The sequence below is a fragment of the Oryctolagus cuniculus genome, chromosome 3 (assembly GCF_964237555.1).
Source record: "Oryctolagus cuniculus chromosome 3, mOryCun1.1, whole genome shotgun sequence".
Classification (NCBI taxonomy): domain Eukaryota; kingdom Metazoa; phylum Chordata; class Mammalia; order Lagomorpha; family Leporidae; genus Oryctolagus; species Oryctolagus cuniculus.
In genome coordinates, this window is record NC_091434.1 from 102,049,650 (window position 1) to 102,069,109 (window position 19,460).

Here is a 19,460-nt window from a genome sequence, read left to right on the forward strand (position 1 = left end):
TGACCTATGAGTGAACCTTAACCTCATCAAGGGATGATGAGAAACTCAGGGATATGAATAATATTAAGCAAGAATTGACTTGAATTTTAGCAATATGATTTAGATAGTTTTGAGAATGGGCTTGGAAGAGTAAAATTATAGAAAAGGAGGCCATTTAATTGGATGTTGCAATCATTCAGAACATAGATATGACAAAGACCTGACCTGAAAGATATCATGTAGTATATCTATTAAGGAGTTAAAACATACAGAACTTGCTGACTGCTTGGATCTGGTATCTAGAATAATAATGACATGGAAAGAATCAAAGATAACAGGTGCTTAGTTTGTTTGATGAGGCATATAGTTCTTCCAACATAAGAGTACAGGCAAAGGAGCAGATTTAGAACGGTTTTAAAGGGCTGGTGCTGTGGCACAGTGGGTTAAAACCATGGCCTGGGCTGGCGCCGTGGCTCACTAGGCTAATCCTCCGCCTGTGGCACTGGCACACCGGGTTCTAGTCCTGGTCGGGGCACTGGATTCTGTCCCAGTTGCCCCTCTTCCAGGCCAGCTCTCTGCAATGGCCCGGGAGCGCAGTGAGGATGGCCCAAGTCCTTGGGCCCTGCACCAGCATGGGAGACCAGGAGAAGCACCTGGCTCCTAGCTTTGGATCAGCGCGATGTGCCGGCCGCAGCACGCCGGCCACAGCGGCCATTGGAGGGTGAACCAACAGAAAAAGGAAGACCTATCTCTCTGTCTCTGTCTCTGTCTCTCTCTCTCACTGTCCAATCTGCCTATCCAAAAACAAAACAAAACAAAACAAAACAAAACAAAACAAAACAAAACAAAAAGAACTCTGGCCTGAAGTGCTGGCATCCCATGCGAGTGCAGGTTCTGGTCCCAGCTGCTCCACTTCCGATCCAGCTCTCTCCTATGGCCTGAGAAAGCAGTAGAAGATGGCCCAAGTCCTTGGGCCCCTGCACCCACGTGGGAGACCTGAAAGAAACTCCTGGCTCCTGGCTTTGGATCTGCACTGCTCCAGCTGTTGCGGCCATGTGGGGAGTGAAGCAATGGATGGAAGACCTCTCTCTGTCTCTACCTCTCCGTAACTGTCTTTCAAATAATAAAATAAATTTTAAGAAAAAGAACAGTTTTAATAGATTCATTTTCTCAACTTTAAAATGCAAAAAAGATAAACATTTATTTTTCTTGGTAAGAAGGCAGATGTGCTTGATCATTCATTCATGGAGATTTGGTATACATAATATACAGAACACCTTAGTGTCTTCTAGACAAGTAACTATGAAGGGAATATGGAGACTTTTCTTCGAAGAAATCCCAATATAGTTTGGGAAACAAGTAAAATTTACTATTAAATGATAGTTAATATGTATGGTTACCAAATACCTACATGACAGTGATTGATTATCTGGGAAGAGTGAAAGAGGCTGCTTGGTCAACTGTGTACTCCCTGTAATGCAGATAGCTCTCAATAAAAATAATGATTTACATTAAAAATTTTTTAGCAGAATATATACTCAAAAAAAGAATCATTGTGTTTTTTCTTTTACTGAAAACCCAAAACAGACCACATTTTTATGCTGTGTCCTATTAACATGTTAGATATAGGTCAATAACAAAGAATCAAATTATAAAACAATCATGTCACAAGACTCCTATATATCTATTTGTCACCTGTGAATTACTGACATGCATACTCATTTAAGAAGGCCACTAAAGACTGCAATTTTATTGATTCTTTAGCAATATGAATAATGCATTTTCTTAGCCTGAAGAATTTTATTTTGGCCTAGCCTGATCAAATAAGTATAAGCAATTTCATGTAGGGTTTGGAACAGACTTTTTGTGAGACTAGCATCTTTTACTCTAATACCTTTGTAAAAATATGGGATGCATTTGTGCACACAAATTAAAGTTAATTTCTAATATAAACCAATTCATGGGTTTTTATATGCCAACAATGATTGTTTATTATCAAAAATTTCTCTCATTTTCTAAGATTAATCCAAATTAGTTTCTTTTGCAAATACCAAAACATTTTATTCTAGTTTTAAATTTATAAAAAATATTATATACATTAAACATAAAGCACATTGAAACTTTAAAGGGAATAAATTTATTAGTTTATCATGAATGTACTTTTCATTTTATTATATCATATAATTTGTGTATTTTTAAAGGTATTAGAGGTTAACCTCTTTATTTTTTTAAAAGATGTATTCATTTATTTGGAAGTCAGAATTACAGAGAGTGGGAGAGACAGAGATACCTTCCATCCGCTGGTTCACTTCCCAGATGGTTGCAATAGTCAGGACCGAGCCAAGCTTAAGCCAAGAGCCAGGATCTTCATCAGGGTCTCCCATGTGGGTAGCAGGGACCTCAACACTTGAGCTGTCCTTTGTTGCTTTCCCAGGCCTATAGCAGGGAACTTGATAGGAAGTAAAGCGTCTGTGACTCAAACTGGTACCCATATGGCATGCTAGCATGACAGACAGTGCCTTTATCCACTATGCCTCAATGCTGGCCAAACTTCATGTTTTTTATTTATAATAGTTCATACTTTATTATGCATGTTGTGTGTTTTAGGTAGTTAATAAAGATAGATGTATTTAATCATCACAATTCTATTATTTTCATTTTACATTTAGGAAATTGGACAGAAAAGTTAAATAACTTGACCAAATTAATGGAGGCACTAAGTAGTAAATTTCTAATGTAAGATATCAAATGTCAGGACAGCGCCTTTAGTCACTGTGCCTTATTCCTCTATTGAGTAAAGCTCTTGAGTTTCTTTGGCTTTTTGTTGTTTTTAATAGAGATGGTAAAATATAAAATGCAAACTTGTTTATTTGGAAAGCATCTGTTTTTAAGGTTATCTGATGAGGTATCCCCTGAAGATATATCTGTGCAACATGGTGTCTAAATTTTACAGCTTACCTTTGGAAGGCAAAACAGAATAAATTAATACAGTGTCTCTTTGGAGCTATTTTTGGTGTTCTTCTGATCTGAAGGAGATGAGAGAGTGACAACACATTTTGGTTCTCCTAGTGCTACCTGAAAGTCAGAATTAGCCACAAAATGACTGTGAGAACTTTCTCAATGCATCTAAAATGCAGCACAGTGACTTTGAAGAGAAAAAACAGTGAATGCTGAAGAAATGTGAAAGGTTCTTTTCATTACTCTTAGAGAAAATAGTTCAAAGCATGAAAGTGGAATTGCTTTTATAATTACATTTAAAGCAAATTCCATTCAGAACACAAAAGCTAGAAAAGGTATATAATTCTTATTTGATAAAATAGTAATTTAAAAGAGAATATACATTATCTAAGGGTTCATAACATTGTACCTTAAGGGTATTGAGATTTCACAAACTTCAGATGTCTGCAGATTTTATATTTATTTACTCACGAAGATGGAGTTCTTTGTGATTTGTTGCTGCAACAAAATTGCCCATTAGCTTTTGTATTGATTTGCTTTCTCAAAAAAATTGTAATTCATTAACACTTCATTATTAAATCTTTATATGGAGTATCTGGAACTTGAGTGGTCTGTCCACTGTTTCTGTGAATACCCAGAGACATGTGTTCCGTGTGGTTCAGGAGCTCTGTTCAGTGCTCCAGTGTGATGGGTGTGTCCAAGGTGAACCCAAGTTAGGCAGAAGGGAGGTTTGTTCAGCTGCACTGGCACAGTCTCATGATCACCTCATTTCCTCAAAAAAGACCAATTCCTGGGCACTATCCCCAGTGGGTACAATATTCCTCGGTGCTGCCACAAGAGCCAAACAAAGGATCCATGCAGTCCTCAGTCTAAGCATAGGTTCTGCAGCAATGACCCTCACCATGGAATCAGGGAGCCGCGAGCATATGGAGCTGCCCACAGTGACTACCCTTGCACACTGTACCCTTGCATGCAACCACAGTCTTTTTACACTTACTGGCACACAAGCCACCACAGTCACAAGCACCCAGCCTCCTGTCAGTTATGCCAGCCAGACTCAGGTGTTTCTTAGCTGGTTGTCAACATATAGACATGAGCTGGTGCAGCTGTTACATATGTCAAAAATCACCCCCACTTTCTCAGCTAGTTACAGGACCCTGGTGCTGGGTGGTTGGGGAGACAGAAATGTGCCCCCCATTATTTCCTTCAGGTTGGCAGGTACACTATCCCCTGCAGGGCTCTAAGCTGGGCCCACACCAGGCTCTTCCCACAGCTTTATTACTAGTGGCTTGGGCTGCTGCAGCCTGATCTCACGTTATTCCAAAGCTGGTGCTGAGGCTCTCAGCTGCTGCATTCCTGAGTTGTGCACATCCACACCCTCCACATAGGTCCACAGTGTTCCTTTAATTTGCGTGGAATTTCCTCTGTGTTCCCCCCCTCCCGAACTCTTCCCTAGGATTGCACTCTCTTCACTCTTTTAAAGCTATCTTTTCCTTGACTAGAGCAGTAAGCTCCCTCCCTATTCTCCCATCTTGGCCTGTGTCCATAGGATTCTCTAAAACATCAACAGGCAAGGTATTTGATCAAATTAAACAAACTGACATCTAATAGAAAATATGTAAAGTTTTGCAATTTAAGCAGAAATGTGGCTTAATAGCTACTACTAACATACTCTGGGGAAAAACAAGTATGGTTTATGTTTTTGGGTTCCAGACAATAGAGTTGGATAAAAATCATAGGAAAATGAACGATCTTTATAACAGCTTTAAATTGCACTTACTTTGAGATACTGTATTTTCTTTATGTTCAAATTAAAACTAAGTCTTAAAATTAGAGTTTTAGAATTAGAAAAGACCTTAAATTTTTCTTGTTTTTTTTTTGTGTGTGTATAATTGTTTGTATATTTATATATTATTATATATGTATATTTTACTTTATTAAATGTTATTCTATTATTGTAGATGATGTTTTTATTTATACAGAAGGAAAATGAGGCCTGAAGAGACAGTGTAACTTTGTGAACGTTCCATGATCAATGGCAAAACAATGATGAGAACCTATCTGTATACTTCCTACTCTTTCTTCTGCTGTCTTCCAGTGTGCTGGTGATTATTTCCTCAAGAGAGAGAAGTGTGTGTGTGTGTGTGTGTGTGAGCGTATGTGTGTGTATAATTTGAAAGAGAGAGAGAGGGAGAGAGTGATTAATTGATTTCCCATCTGCTTCTGGGCTCTTCAGATGCTTGCAACAGCTGGGGGTTGGCTGGTCCTAACCAGGAGCCTGGAACACAACCTGGGTCACCCACCTAGGAGTCATGGACCCAACTAATCGAGCCATCACCTAGTGATTCACAGCTTACTCATTAGCAAGAAGCTGGAATCCAGAGTAGAACTGGGGACCCAGTTCTGTGACATAGGGGTAAAACTGCTGCCTGCAGTGCCGGCATCCCATATGGGCGCAGGTTCAAGTCCTGGCTGCTCCACTTTCAATCTAGCTTTCTGCTATGGCCTGGGAAAGCAGTAGAAGAAGGCCCAAGTTTTTGGAACCCTGCACCTGCATGGGGGACCTAGAAGAAGCTCCTGACTTCAGATTGGCACAGCTTTGGCTGTTGCAGCCATTTGGGGAGTGAACCAGTAGATGGAAGACTTCTCTCTCTCTCTGCCTCTCTATAACTAAGCTTTTCAAATAAATAAATAAACAAAACTTTGAAACAAACAAAAGTATATCTACTAAAATATGTCAGTTATTAATTATAAATATCATATTGCAAACACACACACAAAGAATAGAACCGGGGCTTGAATCTAGCCATTCTGATACGAGATGTAGGCATCCCATGGGGCATATTAATGTTGCACCAAGTGCCCACCCCTATATTGTATTTTGTCTGGGTATATTTTTGTATGTGTATAGTTTTTTCTAAAACATCATGTCAATTTAGGCCAGGAAATGTAACTTTGAATTATCTAGGGCTCAGCTAGGGCTCAGTTATCTCATGATAACAGGTAGAGTGTATTTATAGATGGTCAATATATGTAATATATGTTTATTTATAGATAATCATGAAGTAGACACTTAAAGTGACTTTGGGAATCTTGTATTTCCTGTTCCATTTTCAGAGAGAATCCTACATAACCCTAACTGTGTAGATGTTTTGCTTTTCATCTCTTAAATACTCAAGGAAAACTTTTTTCTCAACTCAAAAAGTTGTTTTGTCATTGATAAAATGTCTCTTTTACAAAGATCATTATAAAAGTATACAGCTTTCCCTTTTATTCTGACTTTAGTTTCACTGCAAAACAACTGCCCACCTATGTCTCTACATGGAAATCTTTCAATGAATAGTCTTATTTGTCTTTTATCTTTGAAGAGGTAATGATTATTGTCATTACCTAAATTTATAAATTCTATTTTCCAATCCTATGTTTTACACTGCCAAATTACCATATGGGATAAGATAGCTTATTAATAATTCTATCTCTAATATAAACTCTATCATGACAGGAACAATATCTGTCATGTTCATCTTCATATTTTATGTCAACGATAATTCTTAGCATGCTATTCTATTCTGATATTTGCAACAATTTGTAACATATACTAATTCCTGCAAGTTTTTGTTGAATAGTAGTAATTTATGTTAAAATATCTTTTTTAAATAAGTGTCAACATAATTATGATAGCCTTCCCTTTCCCTACTTCTTTTTATTTTATATGTTCATTTTATTATGAAATTTTATCATCTTTCAACTGATTCTTATCCTAGTTAAAATATTCTTGACCTAATTCATATTTATTTTACAGATATTCCCAGATATGAGAAAGTATATTTCTCTTTCTTAATATTTATTCCAGTTAAAGGCTTTTTGTTGGTATACAATACAAATGTGAATAAAGAATTGATGAAAAAAGGACATTTGGATATGAATGGATGACATGGTTGTCCTATCCTGTCTGTCCTCATGAATGTATCATTACATAATTGATGTTATCACTGATTCCTAAGTGTACCTAATAGAAAACATAAAAAAAAAAGCTATCAATTCAGCAGTGCTGTAGTCTATTGGACTTAACCATTTGGAAATAGCCTCAGTATCACTATTTGTCTTCTGCACAGGAGACTACATTGGTGAAAGTTGTGTTGATTGTAGTCTCTACTCATGAAATGTCTCACAGTCTAATTCTAAGAAGAAATGTATTCAACATGTTAATAAAGGAATATTCAAGATGTAGTGGTATACAAGAGTACTTCAATAGGCTCTTGGGAAAAATGGAATTTAAAATGAATTTGTTTTTTGTCAGAAGATTTTAAACCATATATATATTTTTTTCATAATATCAATTTTCTTTTTTTTTAACTTTTATTTAATGAATATAAATTTCCAAAGTACAGCTTATGGATTACAATGGCTTCCCCCCCATAACATCCCTCCCACCCGCAACCCGCCCCTTTCCCACTCCCTCTCCCCTTCCATTCACATCATGATTCATTTTTGATTCTCTTTATATACAGAAGATCAGTTTAGCATACATTAAGTAAAGATTTCAACAGTTTGCTCCCACACAGAACATAAAGTGAAAAATACTGTTTGAGTACTAGTTATAGCATTAAATCTCAATGTATAGCACACTAAGGACAGAGATCCTACATGAGGAGTAAGTGCACAGTGACTCCTGTTGTTGACTTAACAAATTGACACTCTTGTTTATGGCATCAGTAATCACCCTAGGCTCTTGTCATGAGCTGCCAAGGCTAATTTTCATAATTTTTTGAAGATACATCATATATGAGAAGGAATACTTTAAGATTATTCTGAAAAGAATATTGCAGGACTGGCAATACTATTGGGAAGAAACAAAAGCTGTTGGAGAGTCAAAAATCTTTCGTTCATTCATCCTTATATTTGTGAAGATTGTTGTTATCTTTGAATTCTTGCAAAAATATTTGTCTGTACAAGTATATTACATGATGCCCATCTCACACTATTGTGAATTGCTGTGAATTTTTTCTTGGCATACCTACTGTGTCTTAATACTTCTGTGGTGTGAGCTGTGACTTTCTTGTATCAGTCTCTCAGCTAGTCCACATACAACATATTATATCTTTGTAAAGATGTATATATTTATTCAAAAGTCGTGAGAGAGTGAAAGAGAGAGAGAGAGGAGCGAGAGAGAGAGAGAGCGCGCTCTTATTTGCTAGTTTACTCCTCAAATGCTCATGATGGGCAGAATGAGAATGCAATATGGGTCTCCTATGTTGGCAGCAGGAATCCAATTAGTTGAACCATCACCGTACTTTAGCTGTAAGCTACAGTTAAGAGGAAGATCTGGGAATCAAATCCAGCTACTCCAAAGTAAAATGTTGACATTTTTAATGTTTTGGGAGTCATTTTTCTACAACAGTTAGGGAAAATTTCAGTAAGAAGGCAATGTTTCAGCTGAGTTGGAACGGTATAGATTTTTGAGAAAAGAAAATAACTTACCAAGTGGAAAGAAAAGATAATGTAAATGTAAAAAGTCCTGAGACTGAAGAGCATTAGGATTGTTTTGGAAACAGGCAGAATTGCATTACAGGAGATGGTTGGCTGACAGGAAGAATAGAAGGATATCAGATTTCAGGGTGTGGGTAGATCAGCAATGTCATGGAAAGGAAGTTTGATATAACTTCATGTGATGAGAAGTGATAGGAAATTTGAATATATTGGGGCAGAGATATTCTTATTGTACTTTTTGAAAGTCTTACTATTATTCCTGAGGATGATAAAGGAAAGACAGGGACAAAAATGATAACTAGATAGCCTGTTAAGAGGCTATCACAAGGTTTTGTTGGTTCTGGTTGGGGATGGCTGAATATGGAGGGCGCTTACTGCTGAAGTCTAGGGGAAGATAGTTAAAAAAATAGCAGAAAGAGTGCAATCTCGGGGAAGGCTTAGAGAGAAAACAGCAGAGGAAGCTCCATGCAAATTGGAGGGACACTATGGACCTATGTGGAGGGTAGGGACACACACAGCTCAGGACCCCGCAGCTGAGAGCCTCAGAACAAGCTTCAGAGTGAGGTGAGACCAGACTGGAGCAGCCCAAGCCTCTGGTGAAAAAGCTGCGGGAAGAGCCTGATATGGGCCCAACTTGGAGCACTAGTGGCAAAAGTGTATGTAGCAACCTAAACAAAAAAAAAGAGGGGGCCATTTTTCTCTCTCCCCAACCGCCTGGCACCCAGCATCCTGTAACTAGCCTAGAGAGAGGGCCAGCGACATTTTGGACATGCATAACAGCTGCACAAGCTTGTGTCTGCAGGCCCAGCAACAGCCAAGAGTAGACTCCTGATTTTGGCTAGGTGAATTGACAGGTGCTTGGTGCTTGTGATCATGGGAGGCTTATGAGCCAGGACTGTGAAAACACTGTGGTTGTGTGGGAGGGCGCATGGTGTGGCTAGGATATGGGCAGTCACTGTGGGCAACTCCACACACATGCTTGGGGCTCCCTGATTCCCCAGTGATGGTCATTGCTGCAGGATCCATATTAAAAATGAAGACTGCATGAATCCTTTGTGCTGTTATTGTGGCAGTGCAGATGAAAATTCTACCCACTGGGGCTAGTACTAGGCATTGGTCTCCTTTGAGGAGAGTTGAGCATGAGAATACACCAACAGAGCAGAACAAACCCCACCTCTGTTTTAAAAAAAGAGAGAGAGATAGATTTACCAGGCCCAACTTGGGAATCACCTTGCCCTTACTCTGAAGCACTGAACAAAGCTCCTTGACCACACCAAAAACATGCCTCTGGGATTCACTGAAAAAGATGGGACACTCCACTAAACCACAGAGGCATAGACCAAAGATAAAAGCCATCATAGGAGAAAAAAATAAAATCCAACAAGTATCACCACAAACGCCTAATAATAAACAGTAATTCAAGAAACAAGAATAAAGAAGACAACATGACACCCACAAAAGAACACAACACTTTAACACTAGAATGCAAAAATGAAGAGATTGATGAAATGCCAAAACAGAACTCAAAAAATTGATCATAGAATTACTTAGAAGTAATCAGAAGCAAATTCGTGAACTAAAGGAATCCAAACATGACATGGATGAAAATTTTTCCCATGAAATTGAGATTTTAAAGTGAAATCAAAAAGAAATGAGAAAAAAAGGGATGTCCAAATAAAGAAGCACATAGAACTCCTAATAGACGTGACCAGAAGAAATCTTCACCACAAAACATTGTTGTCATATTCATGTAAAACATGAAGAAAAGATTCTAAAATGTGCACAACAGAAATACCAGATTACTTTCAGAGGATTTCCCATTAGACTCACAGCTGATGTATCATCAGAAACCCTACTGGCTAGGAGAAAATGGAAAGATATGGTCCAAGTCTTAAGAGATAAAAGCTGTAAACCCAGGACACTGTACCCTCCAAAGCTCTCATTTATGAAAGAAGGTGAAATAAAGATTTTTCATAACACAGAGAGATTGAATAAATTTGTCACCACACGTAAATAAATTTGTCACTATACTTTACAAAAGATACTTAATGATGTGCTACACACAGAAACACAGAAACATGGTCATCACTACAAAAGAAGGTAAAGGCAGAAAATCGCCCAGTGAAAGTACAAAAGAAATCCAAACTAAAGAATAGGAATATTTATGGAAAAATTGGAGGACCAAGCTGTTACTTACCAATAATCACCTTGAAAATACATGGTCTCAGCTCTCCAGTCAAAATACACAGACTGGAAGAATGTATCAAAAAACAAATGTATTAAAAACAAAATCCGTCTATTTGCCGCCTACAAGAAACACATCTCACCAATGGATACATGCATACTGAAAGTGAAAAGATGGAAAAAGATATTCCATGCTAACAGAAACCTAAAAAGAGTTGGTGTAGCCATCCTAATATCAGACAAAATAGACTTTAACACAAAAACTGTAAAAAGAGGCAAAGGTCTATGTAATGATAAAGGGATCAATTCAACAGGAAGATGTAGCTATTATAATTGTAAATGCACCTAATTCGATGTCACCTGGCTGTTTAAAAAAATGTTGGGGCTGGCAATGTGGTGAAGCTGGTAAAGCCACCACCTGCAGTGCTGGCATCCCATATGGGTGCCAGTTAAAGTCCTGGCTGCTCCACTTCCAATCCAGCTCTCTGCTATAGCCTGAGAAAGCTGTAGAAGATGGCCCAAATCCTTGGGCCCCTGTACCCATGTGGGAAGACCTGGAGGAAGCTCCTGGCTCCTGGCTTTGGATTGGCGCAGCTCTGACCACTGTGGCCAATTGGAGAGTGAACCAGCAGATGGAAGACCTCTCTCTCTCTGCCTCTGCTTCTCTGTGTAACTCTGACATTCAAATAAATAAATATTTTTAAAATAAAAAGAATTTTAATAGTTCCACAGGGAGATATACACTCCAATAAATAGTAATGAAGGACTTAAATGCCCCACTTTCAGCATGGATATATCAACCAGACAGAAAATCAGCAAGAAAAAAAAAAAAAACAGAATTAATTGACACTATAGACCAAATGGACCTAACGGGTATCTACAGAACTATTCATACTACAATCTCAGAATATACATTCTTCTCACCAGTGCATGGAACTTTTTCAAGGACAGACCACATGCTAGGCCATAAAGCAAGTCTTAACAAATTCAAGAAAATAAAATACATACCATACATCATCTCTGACCCAATAGAATGAAGCTGGAAATCAACAACTCAAGAATCTCTAGAACATATGTAAACACATGGGACTGAACAATATGCTTCTGAAAGAACAGTGAGTTATGGAATAAATCAAAGGAAGAATCAAAAAATGTTCAGAAATGAATGAAGATGGCAATACAACATATCAAAACATATGGGAAATGCAAAAGCAATATTAAGAGAAAAGGTTCTAGCAATTGGTGCTTACATCAAGAAATTGGAAAGGCACCAAATAAATGAACTATTAATGCATCTCTAGGATATAGAAAAACAGCAACAAACCAAACCCAGAAACTAGTAGAAGAAAAAATAATTAAAATTAGAGATGAAATAAATAAAATTAAAACCAAAAGAAGTAGAAAACATCAGCAAAATTAACAGCTGATTTACTGTAAAATAAACAAAGTTGATACACCATTGGCCCAATTAATCAAAGAAAAAAGAGGGAGAAGACCCAAATCAATAAAATTACAGTTGAAAAATGAAATATAACAATAGACACCACAGAAATATAATAAATCATCAGAAATTACTACAAAGAGATGTATGCCAACAAATCAGGAAACCTGAAAGAAATGGATAGATTCCTGGACATATAAAACCTACCTAAATTTAGCCATGAAAATATAGAAAACCTAAACAAACCAATAACCTATATGGAAATTGAATCAATAATAAAATCCCTCCCAACAAAGTAAAGCCCCGGACCAGATGGCTTCACTGAGGAATTCTACCAGACATTTACAGAAGAACTAATTTGAATTCTTCTGAAGCTATTCAAAAAATTGAAAGGGAGAGAATCTTCCAAAACTGCTGCTATGAAGCCAACATCACCTTAATTCCTATAACATAAGGAAAAGTACTATAGCCCAATTTCCCTGATGAACACAGATGAAAAATTTCTAAAAAAAAAAATCTTAGCCAATTTAATCCAGCAACACCTCAGAATGATCATTCACCTGGATGAAGTGGAATTTATCTCTATATGCAGGATTGGTTCAACATTCATAAATTAATTAATGTGATACATTGAATTAACAAATTGAAGAACACCATATGATTATTTCAATAGCTGAAGGGAAAGCATTTGATAAAATATAACACCATTTCATGATGAAAACCTTAAGCAAATTGGGTATAGAAGGAACATTCCTCAACAAAATCAAGGCAATTTATGAGAAATACATGGAGAATGTCCTATTGAATGAGGAAAAGTTTTTGGAAATTTTCCCACTGAGATCCAGAACCAGGAAAGATTCCAACTCTCATAATTACTATTCAATATAGTTATGGAAGTTTTAGCCAGAGCCATTAGGCAAGAAAAATGAATTCAAGGGATACAAATTGGGAAGGAGGAAGTCAATCTATCCCTATTGGCAGATGACATAATACTACATATATGGGGATCCAAAAGACTCCACTAAGAGTCTACTGGAGCTCAGAGTAAAGTTTTTTTTTAAAAATGATAGGATATAAAACCAACCCACAAAAATCAGTAGGCTTTGTATACAAAGACAATGCCACAGCTGAGAAAGAACTTCTAAGATCAATCTCATTCACTATAGCTACAAAAAAAAAAAAAAAAAAAAAAAAACACTTGGAATAAATTTAACCAAGCATGTCAAAATTCTCTACAATGAAAATTACAGGACATTAAAGAAAAAAATGCATGAAGACACCAAAATATGGAAAAATTTTCCATGTTCATGGATTCAAAGAATCAATATCATCAAAATGTCCATACTACCAAAAGCAATGTACAAATTCAATGTGATACTAATCAAAATACCAAGGACATTCTTCTCAGATATAGAAAAAATGATGTTGAAATTCATGTGGAAACACAGAAGATCATGAATAGCTAAAGCAATCTTATACAACAAAAACAAAGGTGGTGGTGCCACAATACCAGATTTCAAGGCATACTATAGGAGAGTTAGAATCAACACAGCCTGGTACTGGTACAAAAACTGATGGATAGACCAATGGAACAGAAATGCCAGAAACCAACCCATGACCTACAATCAACTTATCTTTGACCAAGGTGCTAAAGTTAATCCCTGGAGCAAGGACAGTCTCTTCAACAAAGGATGCTAGGAAAACTGGATTGCCCCATGCAGTAACAGGAAGCAAGACTCCTACCTTACACCTTACACACAAATCCACTCAAATGGATTAAAGACCTAAATCTATGACCCAATACCATAAAATTATTAGAGAACACTGGGGAAACTCTGCATGATTTTGACATAGTAATAGACTTCCTGGAAAAGACCCCAGAGGCACAGGCAATCAATACCAAAATTGACAAATAGTATTTCATTCAATGGAGTAACTTCTGCACTGCAAAAATACACACTCAACAAAATCAAGAGGCAACCAATAGAATGGGAGAAATTATTTGAAAACTATTCAACTGAAAAAAGATTACTAACCAGAATATATAAAGAGATCAAGAAACTCAACTGCAATAAAACAAACAACTCAGTTAGAAAATGGGCAAAGGACTTTAACAGGCTTATTCTTTTTTTTAAAGATTTATTTATTTATTTGAAAGTCAGAGTTACACAGAGAGAAGAGAGGCGAGGTGTGTGTGTGTGTGTGTGTGTGGTCTTCCATCTGATGGTTCACTCCCCATCTGGCTGCAACGGACAGAGCTGTGCTGATCCAAAGCCAGGAGCCAAGAGCCTCCTTCAGGTCTCCCACATGGGTGCAGGGCCCAAGGTCTTGGGTGATCTTCTACTGCTTTCCCAGGTAAACAGGCATTTTTCAAAAGAGGAAGACCAGATGGCCAACAGACACATGAAATAATGCTCAGGATCATAGATATCAGGGTAATGTAAAATAAAACCACAATGAAGTTTCACCTCACCCCTGTTAGAATTATTTCATACAGAAATCAACAAACAACAAACTCTGGTGAGGATATGGGGAAAAGACTACCCTAATCCACTGTTGGTGAGAATGTAAACTGGTACAGCCACTGTGGAAGACAGTATGGAGATACTTCAGAAATCTGAATATAGACCTACCATATGATTCAACCATCCCACACCTGGGAATGTATCCAAGGGAAAAGAAATCAGCATATGAAAGAGTTATCTGTACCTCCATATTTATTGCAGCTCAATTCACAATAGCTAAGACATGGAATCAACCCAAATGCCCATCAACTGAAGACTGCATAAAGAAATTATGGATATAGGCGGAGTCTGTCTCGGCACGCGTGGTCGCGCTGGGATGGATTCCTCCTCGTCTTCGTTGGCGGCGGCGGGCTTGGGCGCAGTGGACCCGCAGCTGCAGCATTTCATCGAGGTGGAGACCCAGAAGCAGCACTTCCAGCAGCTGGTGCACCAGATGACTGAACTTTGTTGGGAGAAGTGCATGGACAAGCCTGGGCCAAAGTTGGACAGTCAGGCTGAGGCCTGTTTTGTGAACTGCGTTGAGCGCTTCATTGATACAAGCCAGTTCATCTTGAATCGACTGGAACAGACCCAGAAATCCAAGCCAGTCTTCTCCGAAAGCCTTTCTGACTGACCTCGGCATACCTCTTTGGAAAAGGAAGGTAGTTCAAGACACGAAGAGCAGTTGATGGGATGATTGACAAAACAGCTGTGGGGGGATTGGTTCCCACCTTTAGTCACTCTTGGGACATCCTGCCATCTGAAAATGAACAAAGACCAATCATTTTTGTGTGCGGGGTTTGAAGGTCTTATGTGTATTTGGTTGTGTTTTTTTCAATCTAACCGTGTGAAAATAATTGACAGATGAGTGGGAAACTCTATTAGATGTGTGTTCCTGTATATGGGAGTACACATTTCTCAAGGTCTCCTTCACTGCTTCCTTTGAGAGTGGGACCACATATCACTCATTTGTGTGGATTCATTTCAGATTTCTGAAATGAATTTCTTTGTGTCTCTCAGAAGGGCAGCAATGGGAGAGGAGTAACTGGTACTTCACTGTGGGCCTCCTTGTCTGGTGTCTGACTGTTAATGCTGGAAAAACAGCTACAGATTTGGAGACTCCCTCCCTCCCCTATACAGTGATTTACTTAACTATCTATATTAAAATATGGTCTCAAGGCAATATAGGACTCTAACCAGAGAACAGAATTCTCATTAGTGATTGCCACAGGAAGAAGTTGACTTACCCTGTATTTTAGGGTACCAAAAACCCAAGATGTGTCAAAAACTCAACAGCAGTTTCAGGTAGAGGTGCATGCCTAATTAGTTAATCAGTGTAGATTGCATTTGGTTTATTCTTTTAATCACTGAAATAAAAGCTTCTACGAGAAAAAAAAAGAAATTATGGATATATACACCATGGAATAATACACAGTGGTTAAAAAAATAAAATCCTATCATTTTCAACAAAATGAATGAAACTTAAAACCATCATACTTCATGAAATAAGCCAGTCCCAAAGGACAAATACCATTTGTACTCCCTGATCAATGATGACTAGTAGAGTACCTAAAACATGATCTATAGAAGTGAAATTGACACTTTGAGATGCAACATCTTTGAGCAGCCTTTGTCTCCACACTTGAGGAACAGTTTTTGGTTTTCATACTATTTGTTGAACTCTTTACTTGTTATAGAGTTAATCATATGTGTATAAAGTTAATTGAAAATAGATCTTAGTGAAAAATAAGAATGGAAGTAGGAGAGGGTGAAGGAAGAAGTGTGGGAGGGTGGGCACAAGCAGAAGAGTCACTATGTTCCCAAAGTTGTACTCATGAAATACATGAAGTTTATATTCCTTAACTAAAAGATTTCTGGGGAAAAACAGAGAAAAAAGAGGCTATTGTGAGAGTTAATAGTGCCTTTCAGGGCACGGGGCAGCATTATGATGCTGCAGGTTAAGCTACTATCTACCAATTCAGCTCCCTGCTAATGTGCCTGGGAAAGCAGCAAATGATGGCTCTAGTATTTGGACCTCTGTCACCCATGTGGGAGACTTTGTTGAATTCTTTGCTTTTGACTTTGGCTTCTCCCAATCTGGCCTTTGGACGCTATGTGAATAAAGAAGCAGGTGGAAAATGGATCTCTCTCTCTCTCTCTCCCTCCTTCTCTCTCTTTCTAACTGCCTTTCAAATAAACACATAAATAAATGGTGAATGCGTAAGAGGGGTATTTGAATGATAGGGTTTTTTTAAAGAATACTTCAAATAACCACCAATATTTGGTAACAGGTTAAATTTTATAGTAGTTGGTGATGTATTAGATGTGGAGTGTGAGAAAATGTATCAAATGACAATCCCCAAATTTTTATCTCAAGAAGCAAAGACTGGAAATGGCACCCATCACACCATCATGGCTAAACTCATTGCCATAGGGAAGAGAACAAGAAAACCCTTCCAGATAAAAAAAAATCAAAAATTTGTATTTCTTGTATCAGGATTGTTTTTCTATATACATGTGGAAAACGAAAGTATGTAGTTTGCTATGTAGATCCAATATTTGGGGAAGAAACAATACTCTACATAAAATGCATCAGATTTATATAAAATAATGATTATTTTTATAGATTGTATATGTATGTGTATATATATATACACACATACACACACATACACACACCCTGGCTTAAAGAGTTGTACAGCTGACTTAACCATTGTTGAGAAAAGTAGATATTTGGAATCATTTTCCAGAGAGATTAAAGAATTCAGACCCTATTTCATTTGAAATGGAAGTCCCAAATTTACTGATAAATGGCTTCATTATACTAATTGCCTCTTCTTTATTTCCATAGTTTGTCACTGTGCCAGGGGGAAATTATATTGGTCTTAAAGGATTTGTTCTTCGAATGGCCATGTAGGTCACAACACAAAAACTTACCTAGTTGATGGCAAATTTATTATTTAATGATTTGTCCCCAGCGTCTTTCTGGTTGCTGTATTTAAAATCATTGGTCTATAATTACTACCCTTTATGCATATGCATGCACATATATCTCATTTATAGTCTTCAGACACATTTTTCATTCAAATATTCAAAAAGCATGGTTATTTAAAGACTCTGTGATAGCAGAGAGCAATTCCTCAAGTATCTGTAAGCCCATTTGTACAATGAACGTTTCAAAAATAATGTTAGAGGTTTACAGTTGACATTTGGGAAACCATTTAGTAACTCAGAAGAATAATTGGATGGTAAGACATTTTTCAAGCATTACACATTTTGAATGACCTTATGGTTAAAACACTCATGATGTAGTTGAATGTCCTTAAGTTTCATTTCATTGTCTCTCAACTTTGTGACTTTATTTAGTTGGGTATCTTAAACAGTATCTTGATAGAGGACTCAGGCTCAAGTATAGTTGTGAAGAAACAATAATCACAATCCAAGGTAATATGATTTGATAACAAGATTGCATATTCACTGGGTATAAGGATTTAATGAGATGAAATGGGTAGGAAAGTGAAGAAAAAGAGTAAAGATTGTAATAGGCCATTTCCACAAATATTTCATGAAATACTTTAAAAATGCTTTAAGGTATATGCTCTTTAATGTTATTTTAATACATTTCTCCTATTTAGGTTAGTAAATTATTCTGAAGAATACTGGTACTCTTCTATACCCATGATTATAATTCAGGAAATATTGGTGTAATATGATCCTAGTAGATATATTGATACCTTTTATAATGGATAGTGTTTTTCTTATTTTCTGTCCATAGAAAACGATACCATCTACTGGACAGACATGGGCTTCAATAAAATTAGCCGAGCTAAAAGAGATCAAACATGGAAAGAAGATATCATTACCAATGGCTTGGGAAGAGTAGAAGGGATAGCTGTTGACTGGATTGCTGGTATAATTTGTTGCTTTTTCCCTTTGTTTCACACCTACTTTGTTAGGCACTCACATTACTAAATATAAATTCTGTCCCTGATTCAATAGTCTTTTTTTTTGGAACTTTCAGCCACAGGGGTAAATAGTCTTTTTTGCTTTTGGCTCCACTTTTTCTAATGCTTTTGAGCTTTTGGATGAGTGTTTTTATGTAGAATTAGATTACGTGGTGTTAACTTCCACCAGATCTCCTGAGAGATCCACAAAGCAGGTAAACAAAAGTGTTAGAAGTTCTCTTTTGCCTGAAGTCAGTAGGAAGTTAAAATACCTTGTTTAGGGAGGGAAAGTTTCAAATCATCTTTTACTCTTTGTGTAGCATTATATGATTTAAACCACAGGTAGGTGAGATTAGGATTGGAAGTATTTGCATATTAGTTTATTTTCAGCTTTCTCCTTATGGAACACGCATATTAAAACAGGAATGTAGGAAGAAAATAATTTATTGATGGTTATGCAACTACTCAGATATTTGGTTTTAGCCATGATTAGTAAATTAATTTATTCCTCACAACTGTATTATAAACATTTCTACATTTTTCCTAGGTAACATATATTGGACAGATCATGGATTCAACTTAATTGAAGTTGCAAGACTCAATGGCTCTTTCCGTTATGTTATTATTTCTCAAGGCCTGGATCAACCAAGATCTATAGCTGTGCATCCAGAGAAAGGGTAATTTTAAGGTTTACATGTATCTTCTTTTCAAGTGAATTTTCTTCAGTTCTACTGAAAAAAAACTATTAATATTTATTTTAATTTACAATGTCTGGGGAAAAACCCTCCAAAATACCTTACCTAAGCAGAAAAAAAATTGATTTCACTTCATTTATGTATATTTTAGTAGGTATTTGTTTAGGTTGCATTTATTATGCATATTTATTTTACCTCTATGTCCAAATAACGACACAAATATATTTCCATATAGTCAGTTTGGAGTTCTGTCCTAGAACTGTTT

The 19,460-nt window shown here is 37.1% G+C and overlaps 1 protein-coding gene and 1 pseudogene across 9 annotated transcripts in view; both read left to right on the forward strand.

Annotated features, from left to right (window-relative positions):
• The window catches only part of LRP1B (LDL receptor related protein 1B), a 2,140,503-nt gene that overhangs the window by 1,545,683 nt on the left and 575,360 nt on the right, over positions 1-19,460 (forward strand). For all 9 annotated transcript variants that reach the window (XR_007920674.2, XM_051849575.2, XM_051849574.2 and 6 more), the window contains 2 exons: positions 18,332-18,466; positions 19,048-19,177. Coding sequence is in view for 8 of the 9 variants with exons in the window: in XM_051849575.2 (XP_051705535.2) it covers positions 18,332-18,466; positions 19,048-19,177 (265 nt within the window). In the remaining variant the exon portion in view is untranslated. The remainder of the gene's footprint in view (positions 1-18,331; positions 18,467-19,047; positions 19,178-19,460) is intronic.
• Positions 14,316-15,357, forward strand: LOC138849177 (mitochondrial import inner membrane translocase subunit Tim8 A pseudogene; annotated as a pseudogene).